At 49.0% G+C, this 24,007-nt stretch overlaps 1 protein-coding gene across 15 annotated transcripts in view; it reads left to right on the top strand.

Annotated features, from left to right (window-relative positions):
- The window catches only part of Nav2 (neuron navigator 2), a 654,337-nt gene that overhangs the window by 559,621 nt on the left and 70,709 nt on the right, over positions 1-24,007 (top strand). For all 15 annotated transcript variants that reach the window (XM_076543382.1, XM_076543375.1, XM_076543351.1 and 12 more), the window contains one exon: positions 19,045-19,183. In XM_076543382.1, coding sequence (XP_076399497.1) covers positions 19,045-19,183 — 139 coding nt within the window. The remainder of the gene's footprint in view (positions 1-19,044; positions 19,184-24,007) is intronic.

The following is a 24,007-nucleotide window of genomic DNA, read 5'->3' as shown; positions in this document are numbered from 1 at the left end:
CAGTTCTGAGAGTTAGAGGCAGTCTATCTTACACATCTTTTCCCTTTGTTTGTGAGATTTATTTATTATATGTGGACAAGTGTTTTGTCTGCATATGTGTATGTGTACCACACCCATGGAGACTAGAAGAACGTGTCAGTTTCCCTGGAAGTGGTGGTTGTGAGCCATCATGTGGATGCTAGGAATCCGCCCAAGTCCTCTGGAAGAGCAGACAGTGCTATTAACTACTGAGCCATTGCTTCAGCCCTGAATCTTACACACCTTAATTACTGTTATCAGTAAGAATAATTTTTTCCTATACCTAACGTTATATGGAGCTTCTAAATTTTTTTCAAATTAGATTTATATAATCTCTCTTTCTGTGTGTGGGGGGAGGTGAGAGAGAGAGAGAGAGAGAGAGAGAGAGAGAGAGAGAGAGAGAGCGAGCGCTCAAATGTGGAGGTCAGAGGGCTACTTGCAGGAGTCAGTCTCTCTTCAGCCGCGTGGGTCCGGAATTGGACTCAGGTTGTCAGACTTGGCAGCAATCGCCCTGCCTTCTAAGCCACCTCACTGGCCCCAGGGGGCTTTATTTTGTCTTGTTTGGGGAGTTTGTTTTTTATTTGTGTTTTGAGATAGGCTGTCCTTGTAGCCCGGGCTTGTCATATACTTATGTAGCCCAAGTGAGCCTCGAACTTTCGATCCTCCTGCCTTGATCTCCCAAGTGCTAGATGGCGGATGTGAGCCGTCATGCCCGGCTTGGCTTGTGTTTTCTGTTTTGTTGACAGGGCCTCACAGTATCGCTCCACCTAGCTTAGAATGCAGTCTGGGCCGGCCTCGAATCTGGGGTTACAGACATGAGCCACCACGTCCGTTTTCCTTTGAAGGCTTTGCTGAAGAGTCTAGAGTGTCTTTTGCCTTCCACTGGCTGCCTCAGGCTGCATCCTGGATATCCTTACAGCCAATGTCATGTACCCCACACAGGCCCTTTTATCTCTCTTTTGCGTTCTGGTTCATCCTTCCTGGCTTTCCCGCCTGTCTTCTCCCCGCCCTCCCTCTCCTTTCTGTTCCTAACAAGCTATAAGAAGTGGCCCCGACTGACTAGCTGCCTGGTGCTCCAGATAAAGAAGCCCAAGGTCAGAGCATGAAATGAGGGCATAGCTAGAAGAGCCAGAAACAGCTGTGCTGACATGGGCTTCGGGGGCTGGTAAGACATTAAAACGTTGTCATTGGGTGTGGAGGCACACACCTATAATACCAGCACTGAGAAGGCAGAGGCAGGAGGATTGCCACAAGTTTGCAGCCAGCCTGGTCTTCATGGCAAGTTCCCTCCAGCCAAGACTACAAAATTAGACCTTGTCTCGAAAGGCTCCCCCAACCCTCCAAAAACATCTTGTTATCTTATTTCCTATAGATATACCCCGAGTGTCTGCCCTGCTCTCAGCTGGGTCTGTGCCCAAATAAAGAATCTTGGAGCTAAAGGCTTTGGGGACACTTCACAGGCACCAGGAGGCCGCAGAGAGGTTTCAGTCCTCTGTCTGCCAGGGCCACAGCAGCATGGCTCTAGCTGGATCATCAGGCTTGGATCAGGCTCTAGGCCATGGGAGGAGATGGCTGAGATCAAATGGAAAGGTGGCGGAGGAGCCTACTGAAATGCAGAGTGAAAGCCCCCGCAAGAGGGTCACAGGGGAAGGGTTGCTGGGTCAAGAGTGTATGGAGACTTTCTCAAGAGTGAAAGGCAAGCTTCACTGGAGAACACAGCCATGTCGGAGGGGAGCGTAGAGCTGGGTGACAGGGGCAGGAGACAGGTCGCACTGAGCCTTCCTGGCAGGCAGTGATTTTGGACTTGGCACTCAGTTCCTTGGGAAGGCATCAGAGGTGGGAATGATGGGATCTGATATACACTTGAGAAAGGTCACTGTCACCATGTCTGCAGGATTGAGCCTGGGGATGGGAGAGGCAGAGGCATCAGGCTTGGATCCCGTTCTTCTTACCGGAAAGGCTGAGTGGTGAACAGGCTGTGTCCACCATGGAGCTCTCTCCTCAGACATACAGCAGCCTGCTCACGGAGACCCTCAAGCTCAGGCTTGTTGACTGGTGATGAAGGACGGGACAGAGAAGGTCACTGGACCCTCACCTTAGGTTCTGGACTACTCCCTCCTATCCCGCCAGGCCACATGTATGTAATTCTGCACAAATTGGCATTGAGCATCAGCCCCAGAGCTTGTGTGCTAAGTGAGCACCAGCTTGGAGATCCTGTTGTATTTGAAGGGACAGGTGGCATATTTCTCCTGGGGCAATAAAGAAAAGGCACCTGGCTGTGCCGGGGAAGAAGGAGGTCCCTCCCTGCAATGGCTTGAAAACAGTACTCATTAGAAATGGGCCCAGAGGCTGCACAGATGACTGAAGGGCTAAGAGCACTGACTGCTTTTGCAGAGGACCTGGGTTCAGTTAACAGCACCCACATCGGGCTGCTCACGATTATCTATAGCTCTAGATTCAGGGGATCTGGTGCCCCCTTTTGGCCTCTGTGGAGAACCTGCATGCATGTCACAGAGAGAGAGAGAGAGAGAGAGAGAGAGAGAGAGAGAGAGAGAGAGAGAGAGAGAGAGAGAGAGGAGAGGAGAGGAGAGGAGAGGAGAGGAGAGGAGAGGAGAGGAGAGGAGAGGAGAGGAGAGGAGAGGAGAGGAGAGGAGAGGAGAGGAGAGGAGAGGAGAGGAGAGGAGAGGAGAGGAGAGGAGAGGAGAGGAGAGGAGAGGAGAGGAGAGGAGAGGAGAGGAGAGGAGAGGAGAGGAGAGGAGAGGAGAGGAGAGGAGAGGAGAGGAGAGGGCTATCTTTTAGATCCATTTTCTTAATTTTCTGTCTTGTGACTGTATTCCCAGAATAAAGTTGTGTTTTACTTTCTGATATCTGGGTACAGTTTAATCAGCTTCTTTTGCTTTTAAAAAATGACAGTAAACTTGGAACCTAACATCTTTGATAACATGGTTATGAGTGAAACTGTTGTGAGTTCTAGAAGGTCATTAGAGTTTTTCCAACCTTATTTTTGTTTTTTTGGTTTTTCTTTTTTCTTTTTTGGTTTTTCGAGACAGGGTTTCTCTGTGTAGCTTTGCGCCTTTCCTGGAGCTCACTTGGTAGCCCAGGCTGGCCTCGAACTCACAGAGATCCGCCTGGCTCTGCCTCCCAAGTGCTGGAATTAAAGGCGTGCGCCACCAACGCCCGGCGTTTTTTTTGGTTTTTCAAGACAGGTTTTCTAACTCACAGCCACCTGGCTCTGCCTTCCAGGCATTGAGATTAAAGGAGTACACTCCACCACTGCCTGGCTAGAATTTGGCCAGTTTTTAGGTCAGGGTCAGAAATGACACTTCCCAGCCGAGAATCAGGGAAGTGCCCACTGGTTCCCAGTTGAGTGGCTTAGTGTGTTGTTTTAGTGTTTTGTTTGCTTTGTTTTCTCTCTCTCTCTCTCTCTCTCCCTCCCTCCCTCCCTCTCCCTCTCCCTCTCCCTCTCCCTCTCCCCTCTCCCTCTCCTCCCTCCCCCTCTCCCTCTCCCTCTCCCTCCCTCCCTCCCTCCCTCCCTCCCTCTCTCTCTCTCTCTCTCTCTCTCTCTCTCTCTGTGTGCGCGCGCGCGTGCGCGCGCGCGTTGGTCTTTCTCTTTAATTTTAAAAGAATTTATGTTGTTGTGTGTGTACAGATGTTTTGCCTGCATGTATGCCTGTGTGTGCCTTGTACCTATGGAGCCAGAAAAGGTCCTTGGATCCCCGGGGTAAACAGCTGTGAGCCACCATGTGGGTGTCAGGAATCAATGGGGTCCTCTGCAAGAGCAGCCAGTGCTCTCCACCCCTGAGCCCTCTCTCCAGCCCCTGCCTGGGTCTTTTTTAGTCACACCTGATTGTCATCTGCTTGGAGGAATTCAGTCTTTCCTATTAAGGGTATGGTTTTTACTCTGGCCACAGAAACAAGCATTTGTTCTTATACCATACATTTGCATTGTGCATGACATAACTCCTGTTATATGACATTTTGTCCAAAGGAAAACCACCACTTAGTATAACCTTCTGAGTAACTGCTCTTCCTCAGTGAAGTCAAGCCCAAGCTGCCTCCTGTGACCCACAGGCTCCACCTCCTGGGACCTTGGCCCTCTGGCCTGACCCTCTCCCAGGCTCCCTTTGGTTCCCTGGTCACTCTGCTGAGCCCTGTACTCTTGGACTCCATGTGTGGAGTGCATCCTGCCTCGAGGACTTGGCTTTTCTTGGAAGGCTCTGGCACAGGTATTCACACAGCTAGCTCCCACGCTGCTTTCCAGTCTCTAGTGGATGGGCTTGCTCAGACACCTTGTGTAAAGCATCCTGGCCGTATCACACCCTATCCTTGGCATTATATTTTTTCGATAGCCATTATCGCTAACCAACTGTATAACTTACCTTTGTTGTCAATTTACTTTGTAGCTCACAGATGAAACTCCATAGTTTCCACTAAAAGATAACTTCCCTTCAAGGGAGCTTTTTGTCTTTTCTGTTAACCACTGCGTCCTTGCATTTAAAGCAGTGCCTGCCAGGCAGGTTGCACACCTCTGTGAATATGCATTAGCCGGGTGAATAGATAAGTAAATGAATGCATAGGCAATCCCTAGTTTATTTCCATGGCTAGTTAGTGTGTGTGTGTGTATGTTTTTTAAACATGTTCTGTTGCTTAAAGCAAACAGCAGCTGCAGGGTGTGTGTGTGTGTGTGTGTGTGTGTGTGTGTGTGTGTGTGTGTGTACATTTCTTTGTATACACCAGTTCAGACCCTCAGACATATTGTAAAGAAAAACTAGTAATTTCTAGAACAGAGAAGACAGTCATGAGAGCGTTGAAGCACCCTGGTCAGTGGGAGCTTCTGTCTGCCCTGGCTTTGGGTTTCCGTAAATCTGGACTAGCCACACTTACCCTCCACCCAACCCCCACCTCTGCCTTACCATTCCCCACTGCTGAAGCCTCAGGTGGAGGAGGGCCCTGGGGGCTGAGACAGGAATGAGTAACCTCCCTGGCTGGGGCTCCTCGAAGATTGCAATCTCAGCTCCTAGACGCTTTGCCTTTTCATTCACCTGGGAAACACTCCCAGCCCCGCCCCCTCCTTCTCTCTTTGAATCAAACTTTATTTTACCCCTCTCAGGTGCGTGGGGGCCAGAAGGGTCTCCATCCCCTTCTGAAAGCTTCTGTTTGCTGAGCAAACGCTGACCCCACTGAGACCCGGCATGCTCAGGTTATTGCTTCCTCTACTCTCCACCTCAAGCCCGTTCCTCCACCCTGCCCCCTCACACACATACTCCTCAACCAGCTAAGCGGGCAGCTTGCCCCCTACCCCCCCCCCCCCCCCGCCCGCCTGAGGGGAGGGGTAAGCCTAGCTCAGGGAAAGTCTTCCTAGACTGCTGTGAGCCAGGCTGTAGGATTTGGGGAAAATAAGTAGGGGTTTGAGTCATCTTCACCCTCTCTGTGGAGATAAAAGCCTATGGCCATAACATAACTTAGTTCTTACGTTCCCAGCGGTGGTTTCCTTCTTCCGGCATCTGTTTCTATATTGCCTTCTGAGTGCTGGATTACAGGTTTTAATGAGAGATTAGCTGGGTTCAACTCCTTCCCATCCCAGACCTAGGCCCTCTCTGGTCCCATCTTCCTTTTTCCAACGCTCTACCATAAAGCTTGATGTAGCCGTGTGCGGACTGAGATCCATTTCTTTTAAAACATTTATGAGGAATTAATGCATATTTCCCTTGGTACCCCAGTACCACTGCTCTCCCTAGAAAGAAATGTGTCCCGTACAGATAGGTAACATCTCTCTCTCTCTCTCTCTCTCTCTCTCTCTCTCTCTCTCTCTCTCTCTCTCTCTCTCTCTCTCTCTCGACTTGTCATTTTATTCAAATGCTTTGAATTCACATATCCACAGACTGAACAAAGAGTTGTTATGATCACTGATTTTCACCAAGTTAAAAGAAGCACATGTTGCTGCAAAGACCTTTGATGTTTTTAGTGCAGTAGATGTGGGCTTCTATGATAGCTGAATCTGGGACGCGTACAGGACCCTCTATTCGGTGCTTTACGGTAGGGTTTCCGAGTTTGCTGTTAGATTTGCTTTGCTGAAACTTCTCACAGCTGACTTGATACCAGCACCGAGCCCTGACCTCCGCTCCCTCAGCACTTTAAAGGTTAATTTTGTTGGCGGATCAGATTTCTCTCCAGGGCTGGGGAATGGTGACACTCTCCTCTCTAGTCCCTCAGTAGCAGATTCACAGGGTGCTGTGATTGCCTGGCCTGGCGTGGGCGGGCCGGCCGGCCGGCTGCAGGGACTGTGGTCCCCTAAGAGTCACTCGGCTTCTTTGTCCACCGTTCTCCAGGGACCATAATGTAGTGCCATGCTCTGGCCTAAGAACCTTCCAAGGTAGGACAATTTCTACAAGTTCTTGGGACGAGGGGTGGAGGGGTGTGGGGGGGAGAGTGCGATGCCTGTGGCTCCTTGGCTGGTACTGAAAAGCCGGCAGGCAGGCAGGCAGGCGGGCAGTGGGGCATCTGCCAGAACCACTCTGTGTGTGTGTGTGTGTGTGTGTGTGTGTGTGTGTGTGTGTGTGTGTGTGTGTGTGTACAAATCCCGCCTCCCCACCTCCTTCCCTTTTAACCTTGATGGCTTAGAGGTGGCGGAGACATTCCCCCGAAGCATTTGACACACCTAGACATTTCTGCCAGTCAGTGTGTTCCAGTCGGCCCTATCACACTGGGCTCCCAAGCCTGAAAAACTGGGTGTTGATCACCCAGCTGTCTCAAGGCTTCAGTCCGGGTCCTTTCGGTTGGCTGGGGGAAGGGGAGTGGAGTGAGCTGGAGTGGCCCCACGCGAGGGCTGTTGGTGGCTTGATTAAAGTGATTTGCATGAAGGTTTTGTTTAGAGTCCGAGGGATCCTGATGAGGCTGCGGTTGTGTTTACTAATACTGAAAATTAGGAAGTGGGATTTTTTTTTTTTATCCTTCTGGAAATTAGGTCCCAGGTGAGATGGCATGTACAGCTTCAGCATTACACTCTAAATATATACATATATATCTATTCAGAGATGGGTATTCCAGTTTTTAAGCCTAACCAAGGAGAACAAAATGGTCATCGGCACCTACTATGTGCCAAGCATGTAGCAGACACCTTCCCCTTTACTTTTCCTTGTGAAGCCTGTAAGAGCGTGCTTGATTTTGCAATGAGTCAGAGAAGTTAAGTCAGTCAGCCAGGATCACACAGCTAATAAGAGCGTGACTGCACAAAGGGTGTTTTCTCCGGTCGGGGATTCAGCAGGGCACGCTGCTTGGCAACCTCACTAAGAACCTGCTCATTTCTAGGAAGGAGAGGGCTCTGGGTTAGGAAACAGCCCTGCTCTGCAGTAGGACCTAGCTGCTGGGAGTTGGGACCTCCTGAAGCTCCTGCTCTGTGTCGGGGCTCTGGCTCAGCCAGTGCTGCATAGAGCTCAGAAAGCTGGGATTCTAACTACTGGTCACATCTGGGAAGGCCCATGACCTTGGGGCTGGCCATGGGCGGCGGGGCCTCCTTCCAGGCAGCTGAATGAGTCTTAGAGGGAGAGGATGTCCAGCCTGCATGTTAATGGCGCCCCAGGCTTTGGCAGTAGTTGTATACATGTGTGGTTGGGTTGTCTAATCAGCTACCGCCTCACGGTTGTAAAGATGATTTTGAGTGGTAGGTGATTTTTTTTTATTTGCATTTACTGATTTTTATGTGTATGAGTATTCTGCCTGCATGTATGTGTGCTATATACTTGCCTGGAGAGCACTGGATCCCCTGGAACTGGAGTTGCAGGTGGCTGTGAGCCACCATGTGGGTGCTGGGAACTGAACCTTTTGCAAGAGCAACAAGTGCTCTTAATCACTGAGCTGTCTCCACAGCCCTAACTAAGGGCTTGTTTCCCTTCCTCCCTTCCCCCCTGGTTGTCCTGGAACTCACTATATAAAGCCACCTGCCTCTGCCTTCCAAGTTCTGGGATTGAAGGCATGCCCCACCATGCCGGGTGAGGCGAGGCGCAATTTCTTGACCTAGTTGCTTATCTTGCCTTTTACTCCAGGAGGTGGAACTTTAAAGGGAAGCCCTTGACAGCAGAAAGGAAGTCTGGCACCGCTGCCTCTCTGCCTGCTGCCCTGAGTGCCTGCCTGTGGTGTGTCTTGTGTATTCAGCTTTTTATAGGCCTAAGATGCATTGGAAACTAGGTGGAGGATGGGGTAAGAAGAGCTTATGAGGATGTTGCTACCCCACACACCCACCCACCACCTTAGACTTAAGATGGCTAACTAGTTGCCCTGTCTGCGATTGGTCTCCTCACCCCATTTTCTTTAGCTCATTGAGATGTTCTCAAATGAACTGTGACACTACAGTGTCCTCGGTTTGGAGAGCAGGTAGAAAGAGGTTCTGATTTCTTACATAACCCTCCCCTCTGCCAAAGCAGATGGATTAAGATCTTCCCTTGACATGGTTCACAAGAGCTCTGGAATCAGAGTTGTGAGTCTATTGAGCTGGACCACCTTAAGCAACAGCTCACTTGGCTTCTGTGAGCTCCCCTTCCACATCTATGGAAAGGAGACCTCAGTAGTTTGTACTTGCTAGGGCAATGGGCTGACATCTATAGGATCCTGAGGTGGTGCCTGGGACCTGTTCCTGAAACTCCCCTCCCTGGTTGTTTTCATTAGTTGCAAGGGCTGAATTCTGTGGATGCTTAGGGGAAGCACCTTCTGGGAAAACTGAAAATGAGGATGAGTTTGTCGGGAACCTTGGCCCCAGCTGGCTAGGGGCTGGCAGTGGCTCAGGCTGAGCATGGTGGAGCCTGCGAGGAGAGAAGGCTTTGTGTAGCTGAGGTCAGCAGACACTCTGGTGCCGGCTGTAACAATGAGGGTCTGAGGCATCCAGACCCAAGCCTGGAGTGTCCAACCATACGAGCCCCTGAAACCAGAGGGAGAATTTCACGCTTCCCCAGAGGGACCACCTACTGGTCCAGGACTGGGTTAGCAAAAGGGGACAAAGGTGCTGTGGGATGAAACCCAAGCCCGGAGCCTTCTCATGTCTGCTAAATCCCCTCTAAGCCTTCTTGGTGGGGTTTCTGTTTCCCCCTCTTTATCCCAAGTGATTGGGCTTGCACCTGGCTCCATCCATAGACATGCTTCTCCCCTGGGACCTTGTCCACTAATCATAACAAGAAACAATATGCCCCCCCAACACACACACACACACACACACACACACACACACACACACACACACACACACACACACACACACGACTTTCCTGCATGTTTCACAATGTCGATCGCACCAGCTGCCCTGAACTGGAGCTCTCGCACTTGCCTGGAGAGCTGTGCACACCCATCAAAACCCTTTGTTCCCACCCCCAGACCTGGTGTCATTAGCACAGTGCCACTCGGGAGACCCAAGTCTCCCAGAAATGAGGGTGTTCTAACAAGGTAATTGGCATCTGGATTCCAGCAGAGACCTATCTGGTTGTTTCTCTGCAGAGCTGGCTCAGCCTCGTGAGGTTGGTGGCACCCTTGTCCCCTTCTAGGTCAGGCTAAACTTGTTGACTTCAGGATTTAAACTCTGCCCTTGCAAAGTTCAAATTAAACTTGTGGGTCTTTTTTTTTTTTTTTTTTTTGTACCAGAACTGCAAACAGCATACGTTAGCTTCAGAGAGCAGTGGCTTGCTTCCGTTTTTTTTTTTTTTTTGTTGTTGTTGTTGTTGTTTTGTTTTCTTGGTGGTGTGCTAGGTTTTTTTGTTTGTTTTGTTTCTTTGGTACTTTAAAAAAATTTTTTCCTCCCAGGGCTGGGCTCCCAGGTCCTCAGGCTGCTTCTGAGTTATATCCACACTCTACTTATGGTTTATTTTTTTGGTTTGTTTGTTTTTTGATTTTTCGAGACAGGGTTTCTCTGTGTAGCTCTGGCTGTCCCAGAACTCACTCTGTAGACCAGGCTGGCCTTGAATTCACAGAGATCCACCTGCCTCTGCCTCCCAATGCTGGGATTAAAGGTGTGTACAACCACTGCCTGGCTCACTTATGTTTTTAATTCAAGTAGCTGTGTCTTCTGTGGTGTGAATGTCTAAGGCGGTCTACAATCGTGACTAGATGGGTCTTAAAGTCTGTCAAGTGAGGCTGGGGGGAGATGGCTCAGTGGTTAAAGCTGGTAAAGCATTTTTAATACAAGGGTGGAGACCTGAGTTTGAATTTCCAGACCCATATCAAACTGGGTGCACCGAGGAGTCTGTGATCTCATGGCTCCTGGGACTGTGGTGAGATGGGAGATAGAGACAGGAGACACTCCCAGGCTAGCTTGGTATAGACACTGGCACTGGCGAACTACAAAGAGACCTTGTCCCAAACAAGGTGGAAGGTGGATACCATGCTGAGTGTGTCCTCTGATTTCTGTTGGCTCTGTAGTCTGCGTGCAACCCTCGGGCGTGAACACACACACACACACACACACCATACACACCATACACACCATACACATATCACACTCATAACACCTGTAGTGCACACTCATTAATCCACTTCCCAGGTTCCCACTGCTTTGACCTTTGGCCTGTTTTCTCCAAGCCTGTTTCTTCATCTGAGTGATGACTATTGCTTATATCTGTCTCATGGACACAGGGAGAAAATATGTTAAATAATAGCCAGGCACAATACCTAAGAGGCTGTTAATGCTATTTATTGTCTTGACCATAGAACTATGAGAATTAAAAGAAATAGTATGTTAGGGATATTAACAGTACTTTTCCACATCAACTATAGCAGGGGTTCCTATCATCATCACGTTGGTCCTTTATGAAAGGTCTACGGGAGTTTTAGAAAGGCTTTTGAAGGATTCTTTAATGGGACCCTGGAGCAGATAGGGGTTGGAGATGCTCTGAGGCAGCCTGATGGTGGGGAAATAGTTAACATACCTGTTTGGTGGGAAATGCAGGAAGGCAACCTTTCCCCTTTCTTTTCCTGGGGTTTTCTGGTAAGCCTAGAGCTGGGCTTGCTCACTCATCCACACCGAAGGACCTCATTCCAATCAGGCCCTGGGGTTTCAGGGAACAATTGCCTTGAACAATAGCCAGAGAACAAGTTCCACCAGTCTGGGCTTTCTGCAACCGAATGCAGCTGTCTGGCTGCGGCGGGTGGGGGCGGGGTGGCAGAGTGGGCTCCACTGGGACTCCCCGGCTGAACTGGAAGGGCTGGCAGGTAAGGTCTGCTACACGTGGTGTTGACTCTGGGAGTTTAGTTAACTGCAGTGGTGTAGTAAGAGGGCAGAGAGGCCGGGATGGTCCGAGGACACAAGTCTGGGGTGGATCCTGCCTCTCATGGACTGTGCCGTGCGATTTATTTTTACAATGTCATTTAGTGCATCTTTTCCTTGTATAAATAGCATTCTCTTTCAAGGAGTCTATTTGAAAAGCTTAATGAATCCTCCCTCCCTCCCTCCCTGCCTCCCTTTCTCCCTTCCTGTAGGTCCTTCAGTAGTTCCAGAGTCAAGGCATGTAAATCTGGGTGGAAATAGCTGAGTGCCTATACTTCTAACCTTGCCAGTCTGTTTTGAGTGAGAGGCGAAGTTGTAAATACGGTACCACATTAATTCAAGATCCTTGCTGGTTCTGTTGCTTTAAATTCCCCCAACACCCCGCCCCTAGCTCAAACTTGCCTTCTCCTGCCCTTGGGGTGATCACTCCCCACAACTCTGGGGCAAAGGCAGAAGTGTGCAAAGCTAAAATAATTTACAACCCTGTTACCTGCAGCTTTCATTCAGACAGCCCACACTTGGGCTGCTGGTAGTGTGCTCAAAGCGGCTGATTGGCACTTGAATTCCCGACTCAGTGACGTCAGCTGCTGAAACCGGATCTCTGGGTTCATGGATTTTTCTAGTGGAGTTTGGGGACTCTTCTTTCTTTCACATCTGTATTTCCCCCAGGAGTGGCAGAAGTGTATCTGGGCACTGTAAGAATCTTGGTTCTAAGGGAATTGCTGGGCGCTGGCTGCCCTGTGTCCCCTCTCCATGTTCCTCTCTGCTTGCCAGGTAGAGGTTTGGTGGTAAGGATGCCGGTTGTCGGGCGGAGGATTTGAACCGCATCGGCTCTGTGGACTTTCTTCCTGATGAGCTGGGATGGGGTTGAATCCCACCTTCTGGGGGAAGTTCTGGGTCCTAAGCATTTGCGGAAACCGAGAGTGAAAAATGTCATTGGCCCAATTGATGTCTGGTGTGTCTGACAGACACGGTCCTTGGCGACCATAAATACCAGGCAGGGACGAGCCTACCCTGTTTCTGCGTGGATAGACTGTGGCCTAAATGTGAAGTGGCTGTAAAGGTTCTATAGTGGGTTTGTAGCCTTTGAGTGGATGACCACGTGGGGCAGTGGGCACAGGCGGATGCTGGATGAGAGAGCAACTTAAAAAGAGATACCTGTCATTGGGCTGCAGAGGTGGCTCCCTGGTTGGGAGCACTGGCTGCTCTTCCAGAGGTCGTGAGTTCAATTCCCAGCACCCACATGGAGGCTCACAAACATTTGTAACTCCAGTTTCAGGAGACACAGTGAGCACCAGACACAAAGTGGTGCACAGACGTACCTGCAGGCAAAAACCACTCATACACACACACACACACACACACACACACACACACACACACACACACACACACACTTTTTTTTTAATTAAAAGAAGATATCACTCAGGGCTACCTGACATGGCATACGTGCAAAACATTGTACCTATTTCTCTGTAGGCTTAAATAAATCAGGGGGTAAAGTGTGAGAGGGGGAGTTTGGATTCTCAGCACCCATGTAAATCCCAGGGGGCGGGGCCAATCCCAGCTGTTGCTAGGCAGAGGCAGGGATCCCCAGAGCAAACTGACTAATCTCGCTCTGAGTTCAAATGAGAGACATTTGAACTCAGTATATAAGGTCCAGAGTCATTGAAGAAGACTCTCAACATGACATCGACCTCTGGCCTCCACAACAGACATGCACACCACACACACTATACATGGAAAACAACATGAAAACAAAAAAACACCTCAGACTAATCTGAGTGGTGAAGTGAGCAAGGAAGAGGCTGGACATTAGGAGAACAGCGGCCTGATTGACAGTGTGGCTGAGTGGGCAAGGAGGCCCCAGGCGGGACAACAGTGTACTGATTTGTCTTGGTCTGAAAGGAACCTTCTGGGGTTTAGTCCGGTCTCTTGCTTATTATACAGAAGAGGAGCCCAGAGCCTGCAGAAGATGGGCCTTATCTGAACTTTCCCGGGGAATGGGTCTGGGGACGCAGGAAGGGGCTTGGGCTCTACCCTGTGCATGCTGGTATGAGAGAACAGGGAGCAAAGAGCCCATGGGCCTGGACTCGGAACAGGGCCAGTCTGTGCTGGGCTCGAACTTGCCTGGTGGCTGTAGAAGACCAATTTGGAGTCAGTGTGTGTCTGCCCTCTGCCAGCTCCCTTATTGGCATTAAATTTATATCCCAGGTTGTTCTCACTGGTCCCCAACACTGGGTAGGCAGTCAGTCAGGGAGCACTCTGAATCATGTGTGATCCCAAATCTCCCAGGGTCTGGCAGCTGGAAGGGCTGGCTGATGAGATGGATGAGTAAATGAAGGACATTGGCTTAGAGTTCAAAACTGTTCAGTCTAAAGTTCTTAATGAACAAGTGTTTGGTAATCTGGACGTGGTAGTCCATGCCTGTAATCCCAGCACTTGGGAGGCAGAGAGAATCAGGAGTTCAGCGTCCTCCTCAGCTTTTCGGCAGGTTCTAAGCCAACCTGAGTTACATGAGACCCTGAATTTAAAAAAAAAAAAATGTATATGTATGTATTTCTGTTTTATGGAATCCCACCCTCTCGTTGGGTAAAAGTAGATGATTATCTTCAAAGCTGGTCTCTTGTAATTTGAGGTGTTGGGTGGTTCATGGAGAAGAAAGCACAAGCTTGTACATGGCTGGGGAGCGGGGCTTCTGTGTTGATTGTTCCCGCTATCTGTGGAAGCGTCCTTGCCATTGTTCAGCCAAGAACTGCTCGCATGTATCTGTGATTTGTATTGCAATTTAAAAAGAGGTGCGGCCGCCCAGATGGTTCAGCAGGTAAGGATGCGGCCAACCCTGACTACCTGAACTACCTGAGTTCACCTCTCAGGACCCACATGGTAGAAGAGAACTGACTCCTTCCAGTTGTCCTTCTGACCTCCACACGTGCACTGTGGCACCTACACACACATAATAATAATAATAATAACAATAATAATATGTGTAATTTTTAAAAAATTAAGAAGAGGAGCTGGAGAGATGGCTTAGCCCTTAAGAGCACTTGCTGCACTAACAGAGGACCTGAGTAGTTCAGTTCCCTTGTCAGGCAACTCACCACTGGAAGGGGGGTGCAGGAAGGGAGCCCAAGAGCAGGCCAGGTTATGGAAATCCCACCTGCAGGACGCAGCTAGGAGACTGTGAAAATGCTGCTTTTGAAAGCCTTGAAAGGCAGAGCAAAGGGGACGCCAGAGAAGCCGCTGAAGAGCCCTATAGGGCGCTCGTTTGTATGAAAATTATTTGGGAAAATAAAACTTCCTGAAACAAACAACCAGCCCCAACAACAACCACCAAACCCAGAGGGTCTCAGGTTGCCTTGGGTTGCCTTGAGTTTAGTTTGTGTGGAGTAGTCTTGAACTTCTTTTTTTGTGTGTTTGTTTGTTTTTTGTTTGGGGGGACAGGGTTTCTCTGTGTCACAGCTCTGGCTGTCCCAGAACTCGATTTGTAGACCAAGTCTTGAACTTCCTGCCTCCGTCTCCTCAGCGCTAGGATTATAGGTATGTGCCACCAGGCCCTGTTTATATGACACTGGAGATCAAACCCAGGGCTTTGTGCAAGCCAGATAAGCACTCAGCCAGCTGAGTTGCCGCTCAGGTCTCCAAATCGGCCTTGACAGAAACGTGTTAACATCAGAAGAAGATCTGTGTGAGCAAGCAGCCTCTTAGAGTTCATGCAGTTTAATACTTGATAAACTTAAGTTTTGATGTTTAAACCTGGATTTCCTTACAAGACTGATATCTAAGTCAAATATTTCTGTGTAAATTCAGATTATTTCGGGGTTAAAGTGATAGCTCAGTGGTTATGGTCACTGGCTGCTGGTGCAGAAGATCTGGGTTTGTGTTCTCAGCACTGGCATAGTGACTTATAGCCACCTGTAACTCCAGTTCCAGAGGGTTTGACACCCTCTTCTGGCCTCTCGATACCAGGCACACAGGTGGCACATATATATATACTTGTAAGCTAAAGACTCATGCACATAAAATAAAAATAAATTTTAAAAACCTTTTTACAAAAATATAATTTCTACTTCCAGATTGGGACCTTGTTAATTTAGACTTGGCTGATCAAATTTACCTATTTTTCCTATTTGCAAAGTTAAATTATTAAAACTCTTAGACATTTTAAAATATGTTTATAACTTGAATTCACCTGGTTCCAATAAGGCAGATAACACTGGAATAAGCAAGGTCTTTTTAAGCATTTAACTCTTGAGAGCAAATAAATTATGTTAACTTCAGTTGTTAAGTAAGATATTATCATCGATGTTTCAATTATTTTCTTATTTTTACTTTATGTGTATGGGTATTTTGCCTGCATGTATGTAAGTACACCATGCGTGTGCAGTGCCCAGGGAGACCAGATGCCCCAGATCTGTCCTTACAGACAGTTGTGAGCTACCATATGGGTGCTGGGAGCGGAACCCTGATCCTCTGCAAGAGCAGCCAGTGTTCTTAACTGTTGAGCCATCTCTCCAGCCCCTCAATTCTTTTTGTAATCTTACTCTAGTTTTTAAATATTTCATCTTAATCTCACATCAATTAAAACTGTGAAGCTGGGGCTGGAGAGATTTTCCAGAAGACTCTGGGTATTCATTCCCATCACCTACCTGGTGGCTCACAACTGTCTGTAACTCCAGTTCCAAGGGGCAGCCAACACTCTCTTCTGCCCTTTGTGGGCACCACACACACACACACACACACACACACACACACACACACACACACACACACACACACACACACAGTGAAGACTTACATGCAGGCTAAACACTGATACACATCAGATAAATAAATAAACAAATATGTATAATGGTTTTTCAAGACAGGATTTCTCTGTGTAATCCTGGCTGTCTTAGAACTTGCTATATAAACCAGGCTGGCCTCAAACTCAGATCTACTTGCCTCTGCCTCCTAAGTGTTAAGATAAAAGTCATATGCCACCAGCCTGGCATAAATAAGTCGTGTCCCCCCCCCCCCCCCCCGTGCCCTGGTTTTCAAGACAGGGTTTCTCTGTGTGGCTGTGGTTGTTCGGGAACTTGCTCTGTAGATCAGGCTAGCCTCGAACTCAGAGACCCACCTATCTCTGCCTCCCGAGTGCTGGGATTAAAGGTGTGGGCTACTGGCCACCCAGCTATAAATAAATTTCTTAAAGATATGAATCCCAAGGGTGGTTTGTAATGTGCTCAAATGTGCCTGTGTGTTCTCTCAAGTGCATAAATGATTAGAGATTAGACCAGCTCACAGGGCTTTCTAAACTTCATGTGTTCACACTGTGGTTTACTGTCCTTTCGAAGCTTTAAAAATCACATTCTCCCAATTCTTGTCATCTCCAGTGGGCTCCTAACTATTAGACAGCTTTTCTTTGTCAGATTTGAGGCTAGAACCCAGGTGTGGCCGAATCCCACTTAAGAATGGCCATTCTATTCCCAAGTGGAAGTGGATCCCTCTGAATCATTGGCCCCCAGGATTTCATACTCATAATCCCATCTCCTTATTCTGTAGTAAATATACAACTTTTGGATTTTTGTTTTGTTTTGTTGTTCAAGACAGGATTTCTTTATAGCCCTGGTTATTCTGGGACTCGATCTGTAGAACAGGCTGGCCTCAAACTCCAGAGATCCACCGGTCTCTGGGATTAAAGGCATGCGCCGCCGCCACCGCCACCACCCAGCTACAACTTCTGGATTTCTTTCAAGTCCTAATGTTAATCGCTTCTCATAATTTGTTTCAGTATTGATTGCCCAATTTGAGTTAGACTCCGCCTCCCTGTCCAGGTTTCCCTGTACTGATTTCCTCACTGCTTGACTGCCTCCACTGATGTCTTTCCTGCTTAGCTGACATGTTGCTTTCCACATTCTTCCTGTCTGACTCTCAGTTACATGTCTGGAGTCACTTACAAATTACAGTTCCCTGATAGCTGGTTAGTGAGCATGTTTACCAAATAACAAGCCTACACACTCGCTTTGGGCAGGAACAGAGAACGTGGTCCTCACACTGCCCTGGGTATATTCTGACATGGTCAGGTGCACCAGCCATACCAAAGAACCATTCATCATCCCTCCCAGCCATAGCGCCCATGGAGCCCTTGCTCTTAGTCTCTATCCCCTCCACTATGCACATCAGCTTCACAGTTCTGCATTCTGTGCTACGTTCCAGGCTGACTTTGGAAAGCCCGATGGGCATGCTGAGCAACTGGACCGAAGCCCCTTCCTCTTCCCTGGTCAACAGACCTACTCGGCATGTAGAGGCAGATGCCTTCCAAGCTAGTGTAATGAACTACAACTTCTTTTGAGTTGTGTGTGTGTGTGTGTGTGTGTGTGTGTGTGTGTGTGTGTGTGTGTGTATAGAAAGGCTCTCTCAGCCTTTTAAAATTTCAGCCACCCAATACTTTGAAGGCTTCCTGACGCCCCTCTTCACGGTCTTTAGCAACAGTCACCATGGAAAGCCACATGGGACAGTAATCTGATTAAGTCATTGCCTGAGTATGGGTCTTCTCCTTCCTGCTTTGTGTGACCTTGAACCAGGTTCTTGACCTCCTGGGAACATGAACCATGTCATATTTGGTGTGTGTAGAGGATGTCATGGGAAGCTGTATGTTGCCACAGTGATGTCCGAATGACTGGATTCTGACCCAGGATCCTGATCCCTCAAGCTGACCTTGTACACAGCCTCAGTTTCTCTAGCTGTACAATGGAGAAATAATAATACCATTGTCACCAGCTCAAATAGAACAGTGTCACACTAACATTGGCATCCTACTTTATGGAATTCACCCATGTTTCAATTCAGCAGGTACTCACTGAGCACTTGGCTGTATACCTACCATCCCACAAACAAATAAGAAAAATATATCATATTGGGGTAATAGAACATGATGGCTTGATAGGTAATGAGATGGCCTTTCTGAAGAGGTGACATTGCCACCGAGACCTAAAAGATAAGGAGCCAATGAAAGCCTTGTGAAGGAAAACAGTCCTGGCTTAGAAAGGACAGACGTCCATGTGGTCAGAGCCAAGTGCACAATGAAGACAGGGCTGCAAGATGGGATTGGAGAGGGACACCAGCCACACCTGGGGGAGGGGAGAGGAGCAGTGACAGCTGGAGGAGACATTAAGGAAGGGAGGACCAGACCCAATGACATGCAGAAGGTCACTCAGGCTGCCATGGGAGGGAGAGTTGAGAGGAAGTCATGGAGTGCAGGCAGAGCCCAAGGGGCCATGCTGCACAGAGCTGCACGTGGATGGATGTATTGTGCAAAGGGCAGTGATAAGGTCAGGGGCTGGGTTAAGTATGATGGTGTTGGGAGGTGGGAGACAGTGACTGGGAACCAAGGATGGAGGATCATTGCCAGGAGACTGGTCTTGAGCAGGAAGGATCTTGACCTTGCCCTATCAGAAGTTTGGGAGGGAAGAGCCATGCTCTGTATGTACCCTGGGGTATTGTGAAGGCAGAGCTCTGATAGGATGGGCTGGTCTCTGGTGATACTTTCACTCTCCCTCCTCGGACATTTGTTCTAGGGAGGTGTCCAGGAACTCACACAGCAGCTCTCCCGGCCTGCTCCCCAAGGTCTGCAGCCCCTGGAGAAGTGGGACCAGTCCTTTTATTCAGGTTCCCTGGTAGCTGAGCCCCATCTGAGCAGAAGGCCCCTGAGAGACACTAGGTCACAGGCGGGGCCTTTTCTAGACCAGGCTACTCTAGAAGGTTGGGAAGCTCTGTTGCTCAGGATGTCTTTGTCTTGCCAGCTGGGATGACAGCAGCTCCGTCAGCAGCGGCATCAGCGACACCATAGACAACCTCAGCACGGATGACATCAATACCAGCTCATCCATCAGCTCCTATGCCAACACGCCTGCCTCCTCCCGGAGAAACCTGGATGTGCAGGTAAGGAACAGCATGGGTCTTCCCAGGCTCCTCCACTGTCCCTGCTAGCCCCGGCTTGTGGTGATCGGAATTCCCAGGCTAATGAGAGGAGGATCAGCCTCTGGCATCTAGTCTGTGTCTCCTCTCTGCAGGAAATGGAGGCCAGGTAGTCAGTGATACAGATGGCAAAACAGCCTTGTGCCCTTACTGTTGTGGTGCAAGTGTTAATATTCTGATCCGCCTCTTGAAATCCCACCCCTTGGTGCCGCCCTGTGTTCTGACAGAAAAAACTCCCCCCCCCCACTCCTCCTCCTTCCTCCTTCTCTTTCTTCTCCTCCTCCTCCTCCTCCTCCTCCTTCTTCTTCTATTTCTTCTTCTCCTCCTCCTCCTTCTCTCTCCCTCCCCCCCCACTCCCACAAGGTGTGCACCCCCTCTCTTTCCTTCTTTCTCTTTTTCCCTTCTTTCTCTTTCCTATCCTCTCTCTGTCTCTCTAAAATAAACCATTTACGCGCAGATGTGGCATTTGGGTTGTGAATGTGTACCCACCGCCATGCCCGCATGGAGTGGGTCACCCATCAGCCTGCCATTGCATCTGCCCAACATGCCAGCATGGTTCCCTGCATGAGTGGGATACCCTGGCCCGGCCAGCTGGGGGTTTCCCATGCATGCATAATTTGTAACAGTGAAGAGACCCTGTTCCCTCCCTGGACCTCAGTTTCAGTCTGTTTTTAAACAAACAAGCAGAGAATGGAGAGAGAACTCAGTTGATAAAATGCAAGCCCGAGGACCTGAGATCAATACCCAGAAACCACATTAAAAAAAAATCTGGGTGTGGTGGTGGCCATGTGAACTCCCAATGCTGCAGAGGCAGGGACAGGTGGATCCCCGGGGCTCATTGACCAGACAGCCTAACCTCCATAGGAAGGTCCCAATTATGACAAACCCTATTTTAGAAAAATGGCAGGCAACACTTGAGGAATGAGTTCTCAAGGGTGTCCTCTGGCCTTCACATGTGTGTTCACACATGTTCACACACACCCATGAGCCTTGCATAAGTGCACACCCACTCTTAAGTTTTCAGATAGTAAGCAAAGGGCTGTTCGCTCCCCTGGTGTGGATGCTCTCTGCCACATGAGCCATTGCTGTCTGTGAGCACTGGTCTGATCTCTAGGGAGTAAAACAAAGGTTCAGAACGTTATATTGGGAAGTCAGTATGTCCCAGCCTGAGGTTGGGAACTGTTGGGGCATCTGTGGATCACATCCCTTGCTATTGTGTATCTATTGTGTATTGCTCCGCCTACACTAATCACTCTTATTATAAATAGCATCCCATTTTTTTAGAGACAAGTTCTCCTGATCCCCACTCCACATCCCAAGTGCTGGGGTAACAGGTGTGACTCACACACATCTTCCTTTATGCAGCATTGGGGAGCTGAACCTAGGGCTGTGAGGATGCTGGAGACTGTTCTTCCCACTGAGCTACATCCCTGGTCCCTTTTCTTGTTTTCCTTTTTTGTTGTTGTTTGTTTAGGGTTTTGGTTTGGGTTTTGTTCATTTCTTTGTTTTTGAGAGAGGGTTGTTTTTTTTTGTTTGTTTTTTGTTTTTTTTTTGTTGTTGTTTGTTTGTTTTGGTTTTTCAAGGCAGAGTTCCTCTGTGTATTTTTGGAGCTTGTCCTGGAACTCACTCTATAGCCTAGGTGGGCCTCAAACTCACAGAGATCTTCCTGGCTCTGTCTCCCGAGTGCTGGGATCAAAGGCGTGCGCCACCGCCACCACCACCTGGCTTGTTTTTGAGAGTTTTTTTTAATGTGGTCCAGGTTGTCTTAGAATCCTCCTTCTTCTGCCTTAAGAGTAGAGATCCCGTGTTTGCACCACTATACCTGATTTTAATTTTTTTAATTGTATGGTTGCACATGAAAACATGTACCTAGATCCTGAAGGCGAGAAGCTGTGTCTCTGCAGGAGCAAACTCTTTGACACAGGTCACCTGTGTGCAGTGTGTCACAGTAGCCAGCAGCCAGTTCCTCTACTCTAGGATTTGACATTTCAAACACAGACAGCTCCATTTCTGTGGACTCAACTTTTGGCGCTCACTGTATTCCTCAGTAGCGGGATTTCATTCTGTAAGGCTATTTTACTGAAGGCGAAGTATGGTCTCATCCTCATGGCTTGTCTCCAGCACAAGCTGTGGCACTTCTGGCTTGGGTTAATCTCTTGGGGGGCTGATATTTTGGGTGAGCTACTGAGAAAGTCTGGGAATACCACCCCCTAACCACCAGCATGTCCCTGTCCCTCTCCCCGCTCCTACCCTCCCATGCCTCTTCCTCCTCAGTTGCTTTTTACTCTGTACAGGTAGGGGCCGTGTTGGAAGCCTCTGTTCCAAGGGTGCCTCTTCTTTGTGGGGAGGTAGGGGTAAAGAAAGGCTGTGTTAGCAATGTGGGCATTGTTTCTACCCTACAGAGACGTAGCTGCACACCACCTGGGCAAGTGTTTTGGCATTGCTTTGGGGGTCACCTGTTATATTTCTTGCACTCTTATTTTAGCCAGAAATTGCAGTAGGCGTGCGTGCGTGCGTGCGTGCGTGCGTGCGTTCGTGCATGTGGTGTGTTGGTGTTGGTGTTACCCAGACAACAAGAAGGGGCACCAAGATTTTGGGGTAAATACTTTGCATCCTGACCCGAGTGGTTGTTGTGTGAGTATGCTGATTTTCTGGAATTTTTCAAGCAATGCACTTGAGATTCTGTGCGTTATCACATGAACATCACACTTACAAGGGCTGGAGAAATAGCTCAGTTGCTAAAAGCATAGGTGGTTCTTGCAGAGGACCCGAGTTCAGTTCCTAGCACCACGGTAGGAGGCTCTTACTGCCTGTGACTCTAACTGCAGGGGATCCCATGCCTTCTTCTAGACTCTGTAGGCCAAGCACATGTATGCTCACACACACACACACACACACACACACACGCACACGCACACACACACACACACACACGCACGCACACACACACACTCACACACTATAGTGAGTGAGATAGTTTCAGGTCAGCCTGGGCTATGTGATATATAAAACATTTTCTCAAAATTATACACACACACATACACTCACACACACACACTCCTAGCATTCATATTACACCTAAATAAATAATCGTATTTAAAAAATGAACTCTAAGCCATACTTCCTGAGAATGATCACCCACTGGTGACCAGACACAAGTTAGTGCCACACAGCCAGCCTCAGTCCCTGCTGGATACTAAGTATCAGTATCACTTTTTCTCTTTGCTCCTGCCGCTCACTCTGTATTCACGATGACAATAGCCACCAAGCTTCCAGACTGCCCTTAGATACAGAGGTGAGGAGTGGAGGAGGGTCGCCACCTGGAGGGTGGGCCGGCCATAGGAAGTACACAAATCCCCGGGGCACCCCTGCAGATGATGGGGTGATCAGGGCGATCTGGGACACCAAATTGGAAATCCCTCCTGTCTGCCTCCTTCCCACAGCAGAAGTTAGTCTGCAGCCCCCGTTGATGCCAAATGAGATGGCTTCCGCACACAAGCATTTGAACTTGGTGCAGGCCAACGCCTTGCCTCTTTGACCAGCACTTTGCTTTCTTCTTACGGATGTCGCAGGGTGACGTTTCAAGGCTACTACACAGAGGTCTTAACCAAGATCAGAAGTAATTTTTAAGGGATATGAGGGTTCACTATTAACTGAGTCTGTTATTTGCTCCCTTACAAACCTACCCAAATTTAAAATATTAAAATGAGAGCCGAAGTAGGTCTGGGTGGCAGAAATGCTGGCTACAGCATTGGCTACCGACATGCCTATTGTCACGGTGCTTTTAAATGGACTTTTCGTGACATTCCCTTTGTTCCTGTCCAGGGAGCATCTCAAAATATTTGACTCCACATTCTGGCAGCCTTGCGCCTCCTCCCCCACAGGCTGTCAGGAATGCTAAGGGCCATTACCCCTCTTTGAGTGGATTGAGTCTGGAAGATGTGCCTGCACCCTCCCACTCCTTGGTACGCTCTTCGGGGATCTTGTCACACAGTGCTTTACCCTGGGCGAGTGGGCTGCACAGCCTGCCAGGCAAGACACATGAGGCAAGAGAGGACTTGGTATTCCCACAAGAAGCACAGCCTGCCTGGCCTCCCATCTGAGGAGAAGGGAATTTCTTTTCTGGAAAACGCAAGGAGCTACCCCGTGTGCTGATGGAAAGAGGAGGAGGCAGATGGAGAAGGTGTGATCAATGGATCACTGGGAGTGAAGCTTCCCTGAGGGGACTGTTTCCACTGAGACACTGAGGAGCTGCCCCACAAGGCCTTCATGGCCTGTTTATGGGTACCCCGAGCCCCTGTGCTCATGGCTCAGTGTGAGAGACAAAGTCCTCTGAGTCAGACCTGAACCCCTCCGTATGACCACCTCTAGGAGAGCTGGTGAGTCCAAGTGCCAACTGTGGCATCAGAAGTCAAGTGCTCTGGGGTTGAGTTTTTCACTCTGTGACACCCTGGGATGATCCAGTCAGACTGACTCCTAGAGCCTCTGCCTTCTCGTCCACAAAATCACGGCCAGCAGACCTGCGCCCTGGGGTATGTCTGCAGCATACCTGCTCTGAACATGCGTCTCCCAGAGTGTGCGCCGGTGAGCTGCTCAGAGGCCCCTCTTTTCTCTCTGTGCCTTGCCAGCCTTTCTCTGTCTCCCTCTTGCATCTGTGATGGTAATTCAAAGGGCAGCATGCTGTTGTGTATTTGGCTTGTAGCTCCAAAGCAATCTGCCTTCCTTTCTGCAGCATCTTGTTCTTCGGGCACCGTGTTGGTGCGCAGGGTTTTAGCAAACACACTTATG

The sequence above is a fragment of the Peromyscus maniculatus genome, chromosome 1 (assembly GCF_049852395.1).
Source record: "Peromyscus maniculatus bairdii isolate BWxNUB_F1_BW_parent chromosome 1, HU_Pman_BW_mat_3.1, whole genome shotgun sequence".
In the NCBI taxonomy this organism is placed as follows: Eukaryota; Metazoa; Chordata; class Mammalia; order Rodentia; family Cricetidae; genus Peromyscus; species Peromyscus maniculatus.
Note: the sequence above shows the minus strand (reverse complement) of the source record. Positions and strands in the feature narration are given on the sequence as shown.